The 22,718-nt window shown below is 45.2% G+C and overlaps 1 protein-coding gene across 3 annotated transcripts in view; it reads right to left on the reverse strand.

The window, feature by feature from the left end:
* The window catches only part of LOC139570340 (rab11 family-interacting protein 4A-like), an 84,312-nt gene that overhangs the window by 20,729 nt on the left and 40,865 nt on the right, over positions 1 to 22,718 (reverse strand). Inside the window, exons 1-2 of one of the 3 annotated variants that reach the window (XM_071392167.1) lie at positions 15,509 to 15,624; positions 593 to 774 (exon numbers count right to left, since the gene is read on the reverse strand). In XM_071392167.1, the coding sequence (XP_071248268.1) occupies positions 593 to 774; positions 15,509 to 15,532 (206 nt within the window). In that variant the 5' untranslated portion in view covers positions 15,533 to 15,624. Of the gene's footprint in view, positions 1 to 592; positions 775 to 9,302; positions 9,720 to 15,508; positions 15,625 to 22,718 lie in introns of those variants that run through there. The other 2 variants (XM_071392159.1, XM_071392149.1) reach the window with 2 other exon arrangements.

A 22,718-nucleotide genomic window follows, 5' to 3' on the forward strand; every position in this document is an offset into this window, starting at 1 on the left:
TTCCACCTAGCCTATCAGAGGGCCCATTCCACCTAGCCTATCAGAGGGCCCATTCCACCTAGCCTATCAGAGGGCCCATTCCACCTAGCCTATCAGAGGGCCCATTCCACCTAGCCTATCAGAGGGCCCATTCCACCTAGCCTATCAGAGGGCCCATTCCACCTAGCCTATCAGAGGGCCCATTCCACCTAGCCTATCAGAGGGCCCATTCCACCTAGCCTATCAGAGGGCCCATTCCACCTAGCCTATCAGAGGGCCCATTCCACCTAGCCTATCAGAGGGCCCATTCCACCTAGCCTATCAGAGGGCCCATTCCACCTAGCCTATCAGAGGGCCCATTCCACCTAGCCTATCAGAGGGCCCATTCCACCTAGCCTATCAGAGGGCCCATTCCACCTAGCCTATCAGAGGGCCCATTCCACCTAGCCTATCAGAGGGCCCATTCCACCTAGCCAATAGCAGTCCAACTAGTCGACAAGAAGTGCTATTGGCAGGTTGGGGCTACTACAGACATGGTCAGATAGATGGTGGCAAAAAGCTGATTGATAATCAATAACCGGTATAATCTGTGACATCATAACGTCACACTTACTTGTTGAACAGTCCGCCTAGCCCCTCCTCCTTCTCGTTGCTCCGCCCCCCGTCAGAGGTGTCAGAGCCCACCCCGCTCTCATTGGTGCTGTCCATGTCACAACACTCCCCCTGCTCCACACTGCAGTCTGGGTATGGACGGGTACACATGATGATGGGAGGGCCCAGTCGGGCCTCGCCGTTCTGGAGCGAGAGAGGGGGGGGGAGCATAGGGGAAGGGAGGAGTATAGGGAGGGGGAGAGGGGGGGGGAGCATGGAGCATGGAGGGAGGGGGGGAGGAGAGGGAGCATGGAGTGAGGGGGGAGAGAGGGGAGGGTAGGGAGCATGGAGGGAGGGGGAGGAGAGGGGAGGGTAGGGTAGGGAGCATGGAGGGAGGGGGGAGGGTAGGGAGCATGGAGGGAGGGGGGAGGGTAGGGAGCATGGAGGGAGGGGGGAGGGTAGGGAGCATGGAGGGAGGGGGGAGGGTAGGGAGCATGGAGGGAGGGGGGAGGGTAGGGAGCATGGAGGGAGGGGGGAGGGTAGGGAGCATGGAGGGAGGGGGGAGGGTAGGGAGCATGGAGGGGGTGGGGGAGGGTAGGGAGCATGGAGGGGGTGGGGGAGGGTAGGGAGCATGGAGGGAGGGGGGAGACAGGGGAGGGTAGGGGGAGAGAGAGAGGACATTAGTCAACCATCACCGTTATTCAACTCAACATGCTGAAGACAGAAAACAGTGTTTCCTCTACGTTGTTGTCTTGGCGGAGCACACGGCCAACTTCCAGACCCTGAACAATGAAACATTCAACACCCATCGTCTAGTAACCACAGCTAAGAGAACCCTCAGTGACCCAGCACATTCAATACAACCCAGGCAGTGATGGACCACTGGTAGGGCAGAGAAGAGTGTCTCTTGGACAATGTCTGTGTTGATTATCTGACCTGTAACAGTCTCTCTAGGGGCTGGTAATGTCTGTGTTGATTATCTGACCTGTAAACAGTCTCTCTAGGGGCTGGTAATGTCTGTGTTGATTATCTGACCTGTAACAGTCTCTCTAGGGGCTGGTAATGTCTGTGTTGATTATCTGACCTGTAACAGTCTCTCTAGGGGCTGGTAATGTCTGTGTTGATTATCTGACCTGTAAACAGTCTCTCTAGGGGCTGGTAATGTCTGTGTTGATTATCTGACCTGTAACAGTCTCTCTAGGGGCTGGTAATGTCTGTGTTGATTATCTGACCTGTAAACAGTCTCTCTAGGGGCTGGTAATGTCTGTGTTGATTATCTGACCTGTAACAGTCTCTCTAGGGGCTGGTAATGTCTGTGTTGATTATCTGACCTGTAACAGTCTCTCTAGGGGCTGGTAATGTCTGTGTTGATTATCTGACCTGTAAACAGTCTCTCTAGGGGCTGGTAATGTCTGTGTTGATTATCTGACCTGTAACAGTCTCTCTAGGGGCTGGTACTGTCTGTGTTGATTATCTGACCTGTAAACAGTCTCTCTAGGGGCTGGTAATGTCTGTGTTGATTATCTGACCTGTAACAGTCTCTCTAGGGGCTGGTAATGTCTGTGTTGATTATCTGTCCTGTAACAGTCTCTCTAGGGGCTGGTAATGTCTGTGTTGATTATCTGTCCTGTAACAGTCTCTCTAGGGGCTGGTAATGTCTGTGTTGAGTATCTGACCTGTAACAGTCTCTCTAGGGGCTGGTAATGTCTGTGTTGATTATCTGACCTGTAACAGTCTCTCTAGGGGCTGGTAATGTCTGTGTTGATTATCTGACCTGTAACAGTCTCTCTAGGGGCTGGTAATGTCTGTGTTGATTATCTGACCTGTAAACAGTCTCTCTAGGGGCTGGTAATGTCTGTGTTGATTATCTGACCTGTAAACAGTCTCTCTAGGGGCTGGTAATGTCTGTGTTGATTATCTGTCCTGTAAACAGTCTCTCTAGGGGCTGGTAATGTCTGTGTTGATTATCTGTCCTGTAAACAGTCTCTCTAGGGGCTGGTAATGTCTGTGTTGATTATCTGTCCTGTAACAGTCTCTCTAGGGGCTGGTAATGTCTGTGTTGATTATCTGACCTGTAACAGTCTCTCTAGGGGCTGGTAATGTCTGTGTTGATTATCTGACCTGTAACAGTCTCTCTAGGGGCTGGTAATGTCTGTGTTGATTATCTGTCCTGTAACAGTCTCTCTAGGGGCTGGTAATGTCTGTGTTGAGTATCTGACCTCTCTCTCTCTGTAATCGTTAAGGACTGGGGAGTTTTTCGGGATAAAAATAAATGGAATGGCGCTAAGTACAGGCAAAGTCCTAGATGAAAACCTGGTTCAGTCTGCTTTCCTCCAGACACTGGGAGAATAATCCACCTTTCAGCAGGACAATAGCCTATAACACAAGGCCAAATATACACTGGAGTTTTGACTTAAATCTTCTTGAAAATATATGGCAAGATCTATGTCATGAAAATGATTATCTAGCAATGAAAAACAACCAATTTGACAGAGCTTGAAGAATTTTGAAAATAACAAATTGGCAAATGTTGCGCAATCCAGGTGTGGAAAGCTCTTAGAGACTCACCCAGAAAGATGTACAGCTGTAATCGCTGCCAAAGGTAATTCTACAAAGTATTGACTCAGGGGTGTGAATACTTTACGTAAATTAGATATTTCTGTATTTATTTTTCGATAAATGTGCTAAAATGTCTAAAAACATGTCCACTTTGTCATTAGGGGGTATTGTGAGCAGATGGGTGAGGAAAACAACAACAATGGAATCCATTTTGAAATCCTGCTGTAACAACATGTGGAATAGGTCAAAGGGTATGAATGCTTTCTGAAAGCTCTGTCTCCATGTGTGCATTAAGTTATTATTATTATTTGTAATTATGGCATGTTTGGTCCTCCATAAAATACATGACATAAATGCATAATGAGGAGACATGAAGGGCGTTTTGGAGTACAGGAGTAGAGAACATTGGGTAGTGACTGGACCACTGGCCTAGATCTGTCTGCTCCTGTTCAGGAGTGTGTGTGATTGTGTGTAAATAATACATACACGTCTGTCTGGCCTCACCAGACTGCTCTACCGCTGGGACACACACACACACACACACACACACACACACACACACACACACACACACACACACACACACACACACACACACACACACACACACACACACACACACACACACACACACACACACACACACACACACACACACACACACACACACACACACACACACACACACACACACACACACACACACACTACATTGAATCAACATGAACATCAATGTTATTGTAATGAATGGTCGAGAGGGCAGTCCTCCTGAGAGGTTATAGAGGTGAACAGAAGGCTCTAACCTGGTTATAGAGGGGAACAGAAGGCTCCAGAGAGGCTCTAACCTGGTTATAGAGGGGAACAGAAGGCTCCAGAGAGGCTCTAACCTGGTTATAGAGGGGAACAGAAGGCTCTAACCTGGTTATAGAAGGGAACAGAAGGCTCTAACCTGGTTATAGAAGGGAACAGAAGGCTCTAACCTGGTTATAGAGGGGAACAGAAGGCTCTAACCTGGTTATAGAGGGGAACAGAAGGCTCTAACCTGGTTATAGAGGGGAACAGAAGGCTCTAACCTGGTTATAGAGGGGAACAGAAGGCTCTAACCTGGTTATAGAGGGGAACAGAAGGCTCTAACCTGGTTATAGAGGGGAACAGAAGGCTCTAACCTGGTTATAGAGGGGAACAGAAGGCTCTAACCTGGTTATAGAGGGGAACAGAAGGCTCTAACCTGGTTATAGAGGGGAACAGAAGGCTCTAACCTGGTTATAGAGGGGAACAGAAGGCTCCTGAGAGTCTCTAACCTGGTTAGTGTGTATGATATTGTTGTCTCTCTCTCTCCTAGTCTGAGTCCCAAATGGCCCACTATATAGTGCACTACTTTACCCAATGGGCCCTGGTCAAAAGTAGTGCACTTTTAAGGGAATAGGGTGCTGTTCGGAATACACACTGGGAGTGTATCTAGCATTCCCATGCAGGAGGCGCAATGCTTTAGTGTGTGTGTGTGCGCGTGTGTGTTCACTCAACATAAATTATACACAGGTTTATGTCTGAACCAAGGATGGGAGACAGAGGGTAAAGGTCAGAGGTTGTTCTGAACCAAGGATGGGAGACAGAGGGTAAAGGACAGAGGTTGTTCTGAACCAAGGATGGGAGACAGAGGGTAAAGGACAGAGGTTGTTCTGACCCAAGGATGGGAGACAGAGGGTAAAGGACAGAGGTTGTTCTGACCCAAGGATGGGAGACAGAGGGTAAAGGACAGAGGTTGTTCTGAACCAAGGATGGGAGACAGAGGGTAAAGGTCAGAGGTCAGAGGTTGTTCTGAACATCCTTTCCATTCATACTAGTACCAGTCTAGACTGGCTCAGTTCACTGCAGGTGTTCATAGCAGGTGGCTGTCAAACGTTGTAACCCATTCAACCCCCCACTCCCTTTCTCTCCCTCATTCCCCCCTCTCACTCACTCCCTTCTCTCCCTCACTCCCCTCTCTCCCTCACTCCTTCACCCCCACCCACTCCCTTTCTCTCCCTCACTCCCTCTCTCACTCACTCACTCCTTCACCCCCACAACCCACCCACTCCTCTCTTTCACTCACTCCTTCACCCCCACCCTTTCTCTCCCTCACTCCTGTCTCTCCCTCACTCCCTTTCTCTCCCTCACTCCCTTTCTCTCCCTCACTCCCTTTCTCTCCCTCACTCCCTTTCTCTCCCTCACTCCCTTTCTCTCCCTCACTCCCTTTCTCTCCCTCACTCCCTTTCTCTCCCTCACTCCCTTTCTCTCCCTCAATCTCTTCTCCTTGCCCCCCCCCCGCCACACACACCCCACAAACACCCGTCCTCTCCTTTTTGACACCCCATCTCTCTCTCTCTCGTTTTCAGCTGTATCCAAGCGGCTGGTGCTGACCGCCAACAGCAGATCCCTTTACAACAAACCACACCCTCCCCATTCTCACACACACACCAGACAGCCCCTAAAAACCCCATTCACACACACACACACACACCAGACAGCCCCCCCAAAAAAACACACACACACACACCAGACAGCCCCCAAAAACCCCATTCACACACACCAGACAGCCCCCAAAAACCCCATTCACACACACACACACACCAGACAGCCCCCAAAAACCCCATTCACACACACACACACACACACACCAGACAGCCCTTAAAAAACCCATTCACACACACACACACCAGACAGCCCCCAAAAACCCCATTCACACACACACACACCAGAAAGCCCCCAAAACCCCATTCTCACACACACACACACCAGACAGCCCCTAAAAACCCCATTCACACACACACACACCAGACAGCCCCCAAAAAACCCATTCTCACACACACACACACCAGACAGCCCCTAAAAACCCCATTCCCACACACCAGACAGCCCCTAAAAACCCCATTCCCACACACCAGACAGCCCCCAAAAACCCCATTCACACACACACACACACACACACACACACACACCAGACAGCCCCTAAAAACCCCATTCCCACAGACACAGTGAATCTTCTCTGTCGACACACGTGATATGTGTGCACGTGTGTGTTGCCAATTTGACCTCCAACGGCTAGTTTCTGGAGTACAGCTGCCTGCGACATTACTGCTTAAATAGCAGTTAATACCTTCACACACACACACACTCTACTTAGCATGTGAATAGAGTGTCCCCTTTAGTTCTTAGTGGATGAACAGATAATAGCCTAACGAGAGGATCAACTAATCCAGTTATTATAGTCCAGGTGGGAAACACTGAATGGACACACACACACACACACACACACACACACACACACACGCACACCTGTGGAAAAGCTTAGCACAGTACATCACCTTATAGTAGACTGCAGTAAAGCTGGACACTAGGGCTGGGTGCTGTCTGGAAACTCACCATACCATATTATCACCATACTTACAGTTGAAGTCGGAAGTTTACATATACCTTAGCTAAATACATTTAAACTCAGTTTTTCACAATTCCTGACATTTAATCCTAGTAAAAATTCCCTGTCTTAGGTCAGTTACGATCACCACTTTATTTTAAGAATGTGAAATGTCAGAATAATAGTAGATAGAATGATTTATTTCAGCTTTTATTTCTTTCATCACATTCCCAGAGGGTCAGAAGTTTACATACACTCAATTAGTATTTGGTACAATTGCCTTTAAATTGTTTAACTTGGGTCAAACGTTTCGGGTAGCCTTCCACAAGCTTCCCACAAAAAGTTGGGTGAATTTTGACACATTCCTCTTGATAGAGCTGGTGTAACTGAGTCAGGTTTGTAGGCCTCCTTACTCGCACACGCTTTTTCAGTTCTGCCCACAAATTTTCTATAGGATTGAGGTCAGGGCTTTGTGATGGCCACTCCAATACCTTGACTTGGTTGTCCTTAAGCCATTTTGCAACAACTTTGGAAGTATGCTTGGGGTCATTGTCCATTTGGAAGACCCATTTGCGACCAAGCTTTAACTTCCTGACTGATGTCTTGAGATGTTGCTTCAATATATCCACATCATTTTCCCTCCTCATGATGCCATCTATTTTGTGAAGTGCAGCAAAGCACACCCACAACATGATGCTGCCACCCCCGTGCTTCATGGTTGGGATGGTGTTCTTCAGCTTGCAAGCCCCCCCTTTTCCTCCAAACATAACGATGGTCATTACGGCCAAACAGTTATATTTTTGTTTCATCAGACCAGAGGACATTTCTCCCAAAAGTACGATCTTTGTCCCCATGTGCAGTTGCAAACCGTAGTCTGGCTTTTTTATGGCGGTTTTGTGGCAGTGGCTTCTTCCTTTCTAAGTGGCCTTTCAGGTTATGTTGATATAGGACTCATTTTACTGTGGGTATAGACACTTTTGTATCCGTTTCCTCCAGCATCTATATCTACATCTGCATCTATATCTGCATCTATATCCGCATCTATATCTATATCTGCATCTACATCTATATCTGCATCTACATCTATATCTGCATCTGCATCTATATCTGCATCTATATCTGCATCTATATCTGCATCTATATCTGCATCTATATCTGCATCTATATCTGCATCTATATCTATATCTGCTATCTATATCTGCATCTGCATCTATATCTGCATCTATATCTGCATCTATATCTGCATCTATATCTATATCTATATCTGCATCTATATCTATATCTATATCTGCTATATCTACATCTATATCTGCATCTATATCTGCATCTATATCTGCATCTATATCTATATCTGCATCTATATCTGCATCTATATCTGCATCTATATCTGCATCTATATCTGCATCTATATCTGCATCTATATCTGCATCTATATCTGCATCTATATCTGCATCTACATCTACATCTATATCTACATCTGCATCTACATCTGCATCTGCATCTACATCTGCATCTACATCTGCATCTACATCTGCATCTATATCTGCATCTATATCTGCATCTATATCTGCATCTATATCTCCATCTGCATCTATATCGGCATCTATATCTGCATCTATATCTATATCTGCATCTATATCTGCATCTACATCTGCATCTACATCTACATCTACATCTGCATCTATATCTGCATCTATATCTGCATCTATATCTGCATCTATATCTGCATCTATATCTGCATCTATATCTGCATCTATATCTGCATCTACATCTGCATCTACATCTGCATCTACATCTGCATCTATATCTGCATCTATATCTGCATCTATATCTGCATCTATATCTCCATCTGCATCTATATCGGCATCTATATCTGCATCTATATCTATATCTGCATCTATATCTGCATCTACATCTGCATCTATATCTGCATCTATATCTGCATCTATATCTGCATCTACATCTACATCTGCATCTATATCTGCATCTATATCTGCATCTATATCTGCATCTATATCTCCATCTGCATCTATATCGGCATCTATATCTGCATCTATATCTATATCTGCATCTATATCTGCATCTACATCTGCATCTATATCTGCATCTATATCTGCATCTATATCTGCATCTATATCTGCATCTGCATCTATATCTGCTATCTATATCTGCATCTATATCTGCATCTATATCTCCATCTGCATCTATATCTCTATATCTGCATCTATATCTATATCTGCATCTATATCTGCATCTACATCTGCATCTATATCTGCATCTATATCTGCATCTATATCTGCATCTATATCTCCATCTGCATCTATATCGGCATCTATATCTGCATCTATATCTATATCTGCATCTATATCTGCATCTACATCTGCATCTATATCTGCATCTACATCTACATCTACATCTACATCTACATCTACATCTATATCTACATCTACATCTACATCTATATCTACATCCCAAAAAGCACCCTATTCCCTTCATAGTGCACTAAGTTTAACCGGGGCTCTATATACTAGAAAGGAAATAAAGTGCTGTTTGGGACAAAACCGATGACTGTTGCTGTGGTTCTGAAACAAGAGTGAGAAACAGAGAGAGAGACAGAGAACGACAGAAAGAGAGAGAGACAGAGAGAGAAAGAGAGACAGAGAGAGAAAGAGAGAAACAGAGAGACAGAGAGAGAGGACACAGAGTTGGAACAAAGGACACAGTTGGTCTGCTGCAGCTTTCACGCTCTCTCTCTCTCAATGCAGACACTCTCTCTTACCGTGCAGTCCATTGCAGGGGGGCTCTCTCCTCTCCTCTGAAGTGTGCTGTCCATTCCTGATTCCACTGCCACAGACATTTACACACACATCCACACACACTGCCCAGATACGGGTAGTCCACACCCTCCTAACTATTACTGTCTGCACGTGTGTTGTTCAGTCACAATAGAGATCGTTCATACACACACATACACGTGTGTATGCCAGGTCCGAACACACACACACAGTCCAATAGGTCCAGCCCAAACAGTAGTCCTCCAATTACAATCCACAGAAATTTTGATAGAATTAGAGCAGCGACGAACACAGTACACCAGCGCGCCAGCACTGTACCGTCAACAGACCAGCTAACACACTACTCCAGCACTGTACCGTCAACAGACCAGCTAACACACACTGACACTGCAGCGTGCCGGTTTGAATTTGAACACACACACCGACGCTTCGGCAACAGTTACCGGGTTAAAGCCACACCTCCCACGGTACACCACCTCCCTCCCTCCCTCCTGGCTGTTGCTAGGTAACTGCTCAGTTGGGCCGGCCTCTAGCGGCGACGTCAGCTAGATTGAGTCTCGCATTGCAACACACGCTCATCTCTACGTTACTTTGTAACTATAACATTGATAAGATTCCTGCTAAATTATCTGCTTTTCATAGACAAGTATTCATAGCGTGGACGTTAATATATAAACATACTTTTTCCCACATAGGTATTTCATTTGGAACAAGAAGGACATTTTGTATAGAAACCAGTCTATGTTTTTAACTGGTTCAATAATCATATCCTGCTGGTGAGTCAATTTTTTAATGCAGAAGGATTGTTACTCAATTATGAGGAATTTTTATCTCGTTACAATATCCCTGTTACACCTAGAGAGTTCGCCATAGTCTTTGATGCTATTCCATCGGGAATTCTCATGTTATTTAGATGTGTAGCCAGACCTCACCTTCTTGACCTACCCTCGGCTTAATCCAGGTGACTCTCCAATAGGGAAATTATGTTTCTCCTTGCTCCCTCAGAACAACAGATCTATACGTGCTTTATTTCAAAGGGACATTGTATCCATTCCTTATGTCACAAGTTACTGGAATACATTGGTCGCTAATATCTGTTGGAAAAAAGTCTGGTTATTACCACAAAAAGAATTGCTTGTTAACAAGGTCAAAGAGGACTCTTTCAGAATGATCCATAAGTATTACCCTGTGAATCATTACCTGAAGAAACTCAAAAAAGACATTAACATTGACTGTACTTTTTGTCTTGAGCATCCAGAAACAGTTTGGCATTTATTTTGGCTTTGTCTACATGTAAAACAATTATGGAAAGATATTCATAGCTTTATAATTGTTAATATTCTTGATGACTTTTGTTTGTTATGGGAGAATGAGCTGCTCGGTTTCCTTAACCATAATAAGGATAAAGAAAAACTATTTTACCTCATAAATCTAATTGTGCTAATAGCAAAATGTCATATTCATAAATGTAAATTCACTAATATAAAAACCACTTCCGTGTTTTCTAGAAGGAGTTTAAGCTGTACATTAAGACCATTCTACATTCTTCTAAGAAGAAAGCTGTTAAAACAATCAATATGTGTTTTTATTTTTAGGTCTTTGTATAATCTGTAATTTGTTGTTCCCCCTAGCATATGTTATCATTATCTATTAATGTACTTACTGTATGTATACAGACTTTTCTACATTGGTAATTAAAAAAATAAAAAAATAAAAAATTTCAATAAAAATAAAAATAATAATAAATACAACATTTTAAAAACACAAGCTCATTTTTAACACTTTCTTTTCATCTTTTCATCTCGCTCTCTCTCTCCCTGCCTCACTCTTCAGCATTACAGCCTATCCTCACGGAGACACAGAGAGGGGTGGGGTTAGCAGCATTTCAGCCTATCCTCATGGAGACACAGAGAGGGGTGGGGTTAGCAGCATTTCAGCCTATCCTCATGGAGACACAGAGAGGGGTGGGGTTAGCAGCATTTCAGCCTATCCTCATGGAGACACAGAGAGGGGTGGGGTTAGCAGCATTTCAGCCTATCCTCATGGAGACACAGAGAGGGGTGGGGTTAGCAGCATTTCAGCCTATCCTCATGGAGACACAGAGAGGGGTGGGGTTAGCAGCATTTCAGCCTATCCTCATGGAGACACAGAGAGGGGTGGGGTTAGCAGCATTTCAGCCTATCCTCATGGAGACACAGAGAGGGGTGGGGTTAGCAGCATTTCAGCCTATCCTCATGGAGACACAGAGAGGGGTGGGGTTAGCAGCATTTCAGCCTATCCTCATGGAGATACAGAGAGGGGTGGGGTTAGCAGCATTACAGCCTATCCTCATGGAGATACAGAGAGGGGTGGGGTTAGAGGAATAGTCAGTTCTTGCAGTAAAAAAAAGAAAGTCACAGAAGCTAAACAGCAGGTTGTTAAAGATTGTGCCAATAAAGTGAAGGAAACAGGAAACAGAAAGAGTCATTATATTATAGGGAAGTGAGGAGTCTCGCAGCTCACTACTACCTGGAAGTACCAGCATGCAGGTCTTGTCTACAGGCCGTTCTGGTTATTGACATTGTAAATAAGAATTTGATCTTGGTCAAATGAAGGTTAAAACAAATGTACTTTCAGGACTTCTAAGACAGTAGCAAGACTACCGACTAGGATTTAGTGTTTACAGGACTTCTAAGACAGTAGCAAGACTACCGACTAGGATTTAGTGTTTACAGGACTTCTAAGACAGTAGCAAGACTACCGACTAGGATTTAGTGTTTACAGGACTTCTAAGACAGTAGCAAGACTACCGACTAGGATTTAGTGTTTACAGGACTTCTAAGACAGTAGCAAGACTACCGACTAGGATTTAGTGTTTACAGGACTTCTAAGACAGTAGCAAGACTACCGACTAGGATTTAGTGTTTACAGGACTTCTAAGACAGTAACAAGACTACCGACTAGGATTTAGTGTTTTAGTATTCCCTTAACACACACACGCTGTAATACTGATACATGTCAGACCAGACCAACAGAGAACCTAATTTATGTTACTGAAGGACAGACAAACAGACCAACAGAGAAACAACCTTATTTATGTAGGACAGACAAACGGAGGTCTGGGGTCCGCTCACCAACCGAGAATTCACAAAATGGGACAAACACCAAATTGAGACTCTGCAGGCAGAATTCTGCAAAATATCCTCTGTGTACAACGTTAAACACCAAATAATGCATGCAGAGCAGAATTATGCCGATACCTGCTAATTAACAAAATCCAGAAAAGGGACGTTTAATTCTACCACCACCTAAAAGGAAGCGATTCCCAAAACTTCCATAACAAAGCCATCACCTACAGAGAGATTAACCTGGAGAAGAGTCCCCTAAGCAAGCTGGTCCTGGGGCTCTGTTCACAAACATAAACACACCCCACAGAGCCCCAGGACAGCAACACAATTAGACCCAACCAAATCATGAGAAACCCAAAAGATAAATTAGTTGGAAAGATTTAACCAAAAAAAACAGAGTAAACTAGAATGCTATTTGGCCCTAAACAGAGAGTACACAGTGGCAGAATACCTGACCACTGTGACTGACCCAAACTTAAGGAAAGCTTTGACTATGTACAGACTCAGTGAGTATAGCCTTGCTATTGAGAAAGGCCGCCGTAGGCAGACCTGGCTCTCAAGAGAAGACAGGCTATGTGCACACTGCCCACAAAATGAGGTGGAAACTGAGCTGCACTTCCTAACCTCCTGCCCAATGTATGACCTTTTTAGAGACACATATTTCCCTCAGGTTACACAGACCCACAAAGAATTTGAAAACAAACCCAATCTTGCTGCCGTGTGCCATCACAGCAGCAAGATTTGAGCTGTGATGGCAAAACATTGCTGCAAACATTGTAAATACAACCCATATTTATGTTTATTTATTTGCCCTTTTGTACTTTAACTATAACATTTAAATATGACGTTTGAAAAGTCGGTATTCTTCTGGAAGTGTGATGTTTACTACTCCTTTTATTGTTTATTTCACTTCTGTTTATGATCTATTTCACTGGCTTTTTTCAATGTAAACATGTTTTCCATGCCAATAAAGCCCTTTGCATTGAGTTGAGAGAGAGAGAGAAAGGAGAGAGAAATGAGATAGAGAGAAAGAAAGAAAGAAAGAGAGAACATCCAGTCTTGCCATGCATACCAATTACTCCCCAAGCCAATGGCAAACACGCAGGACCCAAGCTGCTTGAGTCAGGATTAGCTGCTGTGGAGGAGAGACACTGTGAGGGAGAGACACATGGGCTTACACCTGTACAGGTAGACACCTGGGCCAAGTCTACAGGTAGACACCTGGGCCAAGTCTACAGGTAGACACCTGGGCCAAGTCTACAGGTACACACCTGGGCCAAGTCTACAGGTACACACCTGGGCCAAGTCTACAGGTACACACCTGGGCCAAGTCTACAGGTACACACCTGGGCCAAGTCTACAGGTACACACCTGGGCCAAGTCTACAGGTACACACCTGGGCCAAGTCTACAGGTACACACCTGGGCCAAGACTACAGGTACACACCTGGGCCAAGACTACAGGTACACACCTGGGCCAAGACTACAGGTACACACCTGGGCCAAGTCTACAGGTACACACCTGGGCCAAGTCTACATGTACACACCTGGGCCAAGACTACAGGTACACACCTGGGCCAAGTCTACATGTACACACCTGGGCCAAGTCTACATGTACACACCTGGGCCAAGTCTACAGGTACACACCTGGGCCAAGTCTACAGGTACACACCTGGGCCAAGTCTACAGGTACACACCTGGGCCAAGTCTACAGGTACACACCTGGGCCAAGTCTACATGTACACACCTGGGCCAAGTCTACAGGTACACACCTGGGCCAAGTCTACAGGTACACACCTGGGCCAAGTCTACATGTACACACCTGGGCCAAGTCTACAGGTAGACACCTGGGCCAAGTCTACAGGTAGACACCTGGGCCAAGTCTACAGGTAGACACCTGGGCCAAGTCTACAGGTACACACCTGGGCCAAGACTACAGGTACACACCTGGGCCAAGTCTACAGGTACACACCTGGGCCAAGTCTACAGGTACACACCTGGGCCAAGTCTACAGGTACACACCTGGGCCAAGTCTACAGGTACACACCTGGGCCAAGTCTACAGGTACACACCTGGGCCAAGTCTACAGGTACACACCTGGGCCAAGTCTACAGGTACACACCTGGGCCAAGACTACAGGTACACACCTGGGCCAAGACTACAGGTACACACCTGGGCCAAGACTACAGGTACACACCTGGGCCAAGTCTACATGTACACACCTGGGCCAAGACTACAGGTACACACCTGGGCCAAGTCTACATGTACACACCTGGGCCAAGTCTACAGGTACACAACTGGGCCAAGTCTACAGGTACACACCTGGGCCAAGTCTACAGGTACACACCTGGGCCAAGTCTACAGGTACACACCTGGGCCAAGTCTACAGGTACACACCTGGGCCAAGTCTACATGTACACACCTGGGCCAAGTCTACAGGTACACACCTGGGCCAAGTCTACAGGTACACACCTGGGCCAAGTCTACATGTACACACCTGGGCCAAGTCTACAGGTAGACACCTGGGCCAAGTCTACAGGTAGACACCTGGGCCAAGTCTACAGGTAGACACCTGGGCCAAGTCTACAGGTACACACCTGGGCCAAGTCTACAGGTACACACCTGGGCCAAGTCTACAGGTACACACCTGGGCCAAGTCTACATGCACTGTGAGAGACACATGGGCTGTTATACACCTGGGTTGTATTCATTATTGTAAAAAGTTTTGCAATTGAAAAGGAAATTGAGTATTTCATATTAGATGCATTCAGGAAGATCCCTCCCTGTTTCAGTCTGTTTTCTTACATTTGATTCCTAATCAAATCAAATGTATTCATATAGCCCTTCGTACATCAGCTGATATCTCAAAGTGCTTCTACAGAAACCCAGCCTAAAACCCCAAACAGCAAGCAATGCAGGTGTAGAAGCACGGTGGCTAGGAGAAACTCCCTGGAAAGGAGTTTGAACACAACCCTGATGCATTCAGGCGAAGGTAAAGTCATTCTGCCATTACAAGGTGATGTCTGAGTGAAGCTGTACCTGCCATTACAATAGAAGGTGATGTCTGAGTGAAGCTGTACTTACATGTACTGCTGGCTGTGTAGACATCTAAGAGGTTAGCTGGCTATGCTACAAACACTGCTACCACACCTGTCCTTCTTTCTCTCTTGTGTGTTAGGGGTTCAGAACAAGTGGAGGAGGGCACACCGGCGCCACTTGTGGCAGCTTTATGTAACTGCACTTAAACAGAATACCTGCCGATGGGCCAGATTGAGGCACACCTGAGTTAACCAAGCTTTATTTTGAAACCAACATTGTTCATACCTTCACATCTGAATGGTTTCAGAGACTATCTTGATGAAATGGTACAAGCCTATGGACAAATAAAGAAAGACAAAGCCCAGTGCACAGCAGCACGTACATCCTGGTGCTGGTTTTGGCAGAACAACCAGTATTCACAAGAGTAAAAACCCACTCACTACAAACCACAGGCTGAACATAATAACAGCTGCTATAGATCCATCTGTCTCCCTGACTTGTCTGTCTCTGTCTCCTTGGCCTGTCTGTTTCTGTCTCCCTGACCTGTCTGTTTCTGTCTCCCTGACTTGTCTGTCTCTGTCTCCTTGGCCTGTCTGTTTCTGTCTCCCTGGCCTGTCTGTCTCTGTCTCCTTGGCCTGTCTGTTTCTGTCTCCCTGACCTGTCTGTTTCTGTCTCCCTGACTTGTCTGTCTCCCTGACCTGTCTGTCTCTGTCTCCCTGACCTGTCTGTCTCCCTGACCTATCTGTCTCTGTCTCCCTGACCTGTCTGTCTCTGTCTCCCTGACCTGTCTGTCTCTGTCTCCCTGACTTGTCTGTCTCTATCTCCTTGGCCTGTCTGTCTCTGTCTCCCTGACCTGTCTGTTTCTGTCTCCCTGGCCTATCTGTCTCTGTCTCCCTGACCTGTCTGTCTCTGTCTCCCTGACCTGTCTGTCTCTGTCTCCCTGACCTGTCTGTCTCTGTCTCCCTGACTTGTCTGTCTCTGTCTCCTTGGCCTGTCTGTCTCTGTCTCCCTGACCTGTCTGTCTATGTCTCCCTGACTTGTCTGTCTCTATCTTCTTGGCCTGTCTGTTTCTGTCTCCCTGGCCTGTCTGTCTCTGTCTCCTTGAATGTGACTGATATCCTCCCTTCTCCTCGAGACCACTGATATTCCACGGCTGACCATCCAAAATGCAAGCTGTGCTCCAACCCTGATCCCATCCATGACTTCTGATCTTTCTTTGTACTGTATCCCATTTATTGATTTATTTTGTTTTCTTGAATTTCCTGATGTATACGCAATTCAGCTTTCAGCTGCCATGTTTACTGGAATAAACTAAACTAATCCCCACTCAGTACATAGCAACAGGTAGCCAAGAGGTTAGAGAGGTGGACCAGAAGGTTGTCAGTTCAGATCCCAGACCAGGTATAATGAACTACTGGGTTCAGATCCCAGACCAGACATAATGAACTACTGGGTTTAGATCCCAGACCAGGCATAATGAACTACTGGGTTCAGATCCCAGACCAGAAATAATGAACTACTGGGTTCAGATCCCAGACCAGCTATAATGAACTACCGGGTTCAGATCCCAGACCAGGTATAATGAACTACTGGGTTCAGATCCCAGACCAGGTATAATGAACTACTGGGTTCAGATCCCAGACCAGGTATAATTAAATACTGGGTTCAGATCCCAGACCAGGTAGTATGAACTACTGGGTTCAGATCCCAGACCAGGTATAATGAACTACTGGGTTCAGATCCCAGACCAGGCATAATGAACTACTGGGTTCAGATCCCAGACCAGACATAATGAACTACTGGGTTCAGATCCCAGACCAGACATAATGAACTACTGGGTTCAGATCCCAGACCAGACATAATGAACTACTGGGTTCAGATCCCAGACCAGACATAATTAAGTACTGGGTTCAGATCCCAGACCAGGTATAATGAACTACTGGGTTCAGATCCCAGACCAGGTATAATGAACTACTGGGTTCAGATCCCAGACCAGGTATAATGAACTACTGGGTTCAGATCCCAGACCAGGCATAATGAACTACTGGGTTCAGATCCCAGACCAGACATAATGAACTACTGGGTTCAGATCCCAGACCAGACATAATGAACTACTGGGTTCAGATCCCAGACCAGGTAGTATGAACTACTGGGTTCAGATCCCAGACCAGGTAGTATGAACTACTGGGTTCAGATCCCAGACCAGGTATAATGAACTACTGGGTTCAGATCCCAGACCAGGTATAATGAACTACTGGGTTCAGATCCCATACCAGGCATAATGAACTACTGGGTTCAGATCCCAGACCAGGTATAATGAACTACTGGGTTCAGATCCCAGACCAGGTATAATGAACTACTGGGTTCAGATCCCAGACCAGGTATAATGAACTACTGGGTTCAGATCCCAGACCAGGCATAATGAACTACTGGGTTCAGATCCCAGACCAGGCATAATGAACTACTGGGTTCAGATCCCAGACCAGGTATAATGAACTACTGGGTTCAGATCCCAGACCAGGTATAATGAAGTACTGGGTTCAGATCCCAGACCAGGCATAATGAACTACTGGGTTCAGATCCCAGACCAGGTATAATGAACTACTGGGTTCAGATACCAGACCAGCTATAATTAACTACAGGGTTCAGATCCCAGACCAGCTATAATGAACTACTGGGTTCAGATCCCAGACCAGCTATAATTAACTACTGGGTTCAGATCCCAGACCAGGTAGTATGAACTACTGGGTTCAGATCCCAGACCAGCTATAATGAACTAATGGGTTCAGATCCCAGACCAGCTATAATGAACTACTGGGTTCAGATCCCAGACCAGGTAGTATGAACTACTGGGTTCAGATCCCAGACTAGGTAGTATGAACTACTGGGTTCAGATCCTAGACTAGGTAGTATGAACTACTGGGTTCAGATTCCACGTGCTCACACATAAAGACAGCACACACACATCCTTGATAATGTGCAACTGCCAATAAGGAGCTGATAGATCTCCTTACACACACACACCTAGGCAAGAGGTGATAGCTGGTGTGTGATGGAAAAAGGCTTAGAGAAAAACTGTCTTGCCAGCCACTCATCCTGTTCCATCATTAGGTGTTCAGGTCATCACTAAAGCCTTGAGCTGTGTATGTCTCATGTCTCTCTGAGCCCTATACTACGTTTTAGGAGTTAGTGAGGTAGCTTTGGTCAACTTGGGATAACTGGTACCATGAAAGTGTCTCACCTTCTAGCCAGGTACATTTCTATGGCAATGTATCCTTCAGAACTAACCTGCTCCAGGGCAGGCTAACTCAGAGCTAACTGAGCCAGAACTAACCTGCTCCAGGGCAGGCTAACTCAGAGCTAACTGAGCCAGAGCTAACCTGCTCCAGGGCAGGCTAACTCAGAGCTAACTGAGCCAGATCTAACCTGCTCCAGGGCAGGCTAACTCAGAGCTAACTGAGCCAGAACTAACCTGCTTCGGGCAGGCTAACTGAGTCAGAACTAACCTGCTCCAGGGCAGGCTAACTCAGAGCTAACTGAGCCAGAACTAACCTGCTTCAGGGCAGGCTAACTGAGCCAGAACTAACCTGCTCCAGGGCAGGCTAACTCAGAGCTAACTGAGCCAGAACTAACCTGCTCCAGGGCAGGCTAACTGAGACAGAACTAACCTGCTCCAGGGCAGGCTAACTCAGAGCTAACTGAGCCAGAACTAACCTGCTCCAGGGCAGGCTAACTCAGAGCTAACTGAGCCAGAACTAACCTGCTCCAGGGCAGGCTAACTGAGACAGAACTAACCTGCTCCAGGGCAGGCTAACTGAGCCAGAACTAACCTGCTCCAGGGCAGGCTAACTCAGAGCTAACTGAGCCAGAACTAACCTGCTCCAGGGCAGGCTAACTGAGACAGAACTAACCTGCTCCAGGGCAGGCTAACTCAGAGCTAACTGAGCCAGAACTAACCTGCTCCAGGGCAGGCTAACTCAGAGCTAACTGAGCCAGAACTAACCTGCTCCAGGGCAGGCTAACTGAGCCAGAACTAACCTGCTCCAGGGCAGGCTAACTGAGACAGGACTCTCTCTCTCTCTGCTTCTCTCTCTGCTTCTCTCTCTCTCTCTCCTCTCTCTCTCGCTCCTCTCTCTCTCCCTCCTCTCTCTCTCGCTCCTCTCTCTCTCGCTCCTCTCTCTCGCTCTCTGCTTCTCTCTCTGCTTCTCTCTCTCTCTGTAACTATACAACATCACCCTCTAGTGTAAAATATTAAACATAGCAGCACAGCATATTCACTGTATCATATTCCCATAAAGATTAATGAGCCCAGTAAAAGTAGAACTGCTTATAGTCAGTAGATTCATATAGAGTTGTAATGACTGACATATAGTCTCCCTATAAAACCTGTGAGCCAGCAGAGTACACAATACTGTGGCTTAGGATCTAAAGGAGGTCAAATTAGACTGTCTCTCGGTCTATCTGTCTCACTCTCTCTTTCTCTCACTCCCTCACTCAGAGAGCAATCAGACCAGCTACACTCTCAGCAACAAGGCACTGTATAAAAAAAACTGTCTGGACTCAAGCCACACCTTCCTAGTCATTTAACCTCACTGACAACCCTACAGGTAGAGAGAGAGAGAGAGAGAGAGAGAGAGAGAGAGAGAGAGAGAGAGAGAGAGAGAGAGAGCGAGAGAGAGAGAGGGAGAGAGAGCGAGAGAAAGAGAGAGAGAGAGCGAGAGAGAGAGAGAGAGAGAGAGAGAGAGAGAGAGAGAGAGAGAGAGAGAGAGAGAGAGAGAGAGAGAGAGAGAGAGAGAGAGAGAGAGAAAGAGAGAGAGAGAGAGAGAGAGAGAGAGAGAGAGAGAGAGAGAGAGAGAGAGAGAGAGAGAGAGAGAGAGAGAGAGAGAGAGAGAGAGAGAGAGAGAGAGAGAGAGAGAGAGAGAGAGAGAGAGAGAGAGAGAGAGAGAGAGAGAGAGAGAGAGAGAGAGAGAGAGAGAGAGATTATTTTGTATTGTTTTCAATGTACTTTACTCAAACCAGTGAATATCACTTATTATAAATGAGATCATTAACTATCAGCTCTTGGAATATCCAGGGACTTTACTCTTCACATTTTGGTTATAAAACAACAAATCCAGAATTGATTAAAAACATCAAAGGACAGGACATCATAATCCTACTGGAAACATGGTGTCGTGGAGACATAGATACTCAGTGTCCCTCAGGCTATAGGGAAAGTTTACTACCATCAATCAAACATAAAAATGTTAAACGGGGCCGAGACTCAGGTGGAATCATCATTTGGCATAAGCAGGACTTGGCACTGAATGAAATGAAAAAAGGTACCAGTCACATTTGGCTAAAACTTAACAAAGGTACAATCTATTGTGACAATGATGTGTACATATGTGCAGCTTATGCTCCTCCTTCAGATTCACCATATTATGATGATCAGTTTTTTGACAATCTCCATACAGAAATCATTACATTTCAGGCAGAGGGTAAAGTGCTTCTTTGTGGAGATTTCAATGCAAGAACAGGTTCTGAGCCTGACTACACTGATGCGGGAGGTAACCACCACATATTTGGTCACCCCTCCTTGTACAGTAGCCCTATTATAAATAATAGAAACAGTCCTGACCAAATACTGAACAAAAATGGGAAGGAGTTAGTGCATCTCTGTCGAGCCTTAGGCCTGTACATGCTTAATGGTAGAATCAGAGGGGACTCTTTAGGTCAGTTTACTTACTGCTCAGCTCTTGGGACAAGTGTAGTCGATTATGCCATCACGGACATTGACCCCTCCTCCATTAGTGCATTCACTGTCAGACCACAGACACCATTGTCAGATCACAGTCAGATCAACGTGTTTTTGAAGAAATTAACCGGCAATATTCATTCAAAAAAACTGCCCAATAAACTCTTCAACATAAACCAATCATACAGATGGGCTCCAAACAGTGCAGAGGGATTCATTGAAACATTGAACTCAAAAGAAATGATGAACTCTATACAGTTTTTCAATAACTCACAATACCAAAACAATAAAGATGGTGTCAATTCGGCTACTCTAAACATCAACTGCATATTCCAAAAAGCAGCATCGAAAGCAAATTTGAGAAAACCAAAGAAATGCAACATCAGAAACAAAAAACAAAATGTTTCTGACAAATGGTTTGATAATGAATGTAAAACAATTAGAAAACACCTAAGACAAATGTCAAACAAAAAACATAAGCAGCAAAACAACCCAGAGCTACGATATGAATACTTTGAAACTCTGAAACAGTATAAACATACACTGAAACGCAAGAAACTGAATTATACCAACAAGACACTTGATGAAATTGAAAACGCAATTGACCAAAATCAGTTCTGGGACATGTGGAACAATTTAAGCACAACAAAGCCACAAGAATTAGCCATACAAGATGTAGGAATTTGGAAAACTTATTTTGATAATCTATACAAAAACATCCCACAAAAAGACTTAAAACAGAACCAATTAGAAATTAAAGAAAAATTGAAAATCCTTGAATCAGTCATTAAAAATAACCAAAATCCATTAGATTACCCAATAACCCAACAAGAACTAAATGAAAAGCTCAAATCTATTAAATCAAAGAAGGCTTGTGGTCTAGACAACATCAGAAATGAAATGCTGAAAAACAGCACACCTGAGTTGCAAAATGCTGTACTTAAATTGTTCAACATGGTTTTAACTTCTGGCTGCTTCCCTGATGTCTGGAACCAGGGGCTCATCTCCCCTATCCACAAAAGTGGAGACAAATCAGACCCCAATAATTACAGGGGAATTTGTGTAAACAGTAACTTGGGAAAGGTTTTCTGTAGCATTTTGAATTCAAGAATCCAAACCTTTCTTCAAGAAAAAAATGTAATAACTAAATGTCAAATTGGCTTTCTCCCTAACCATCGCACTACTGACCATATATACACCTTACACACACTAATTAATAAACACGTCCACCAAAAAAAAGAGGGCAAAATCTTTGCTTGCTTTATTGACTTTAAAAAAGCATTTGATTCTATTTGGCACGAAGGGCTATTCTACAAAATTCTACAAAGTGGGCTTGGTGGTAAGGTGTATGACTTAATAAAATGTATGTACACAGAAAATAAGTGTGCAATAAAAATCAAAAACCAAAGAACAGAATTATTTTCACAATGTCGAGGTGTGAGACAAGGCTGTAGTTTGAGTCCAAATCTTTTCAACATTTATATCAATGAATTAGCAGACATGTTGGACCATTCTCCA

Source organism: Salvelinus alpinus, chromosome 1 (genome assembly GCF_045679555.1).
Source record: "Salvelinus alpinus chromosome 1, SLU_Salpinus.1, whole genome shotgun sequence".
Classification (NCBI taxonomy): Eukaryota; Metazoa; Chordata; class Actinopteri; order Salmoniformes; family Salmonidae; genus Salvelinus; species Salvelinus alpinus.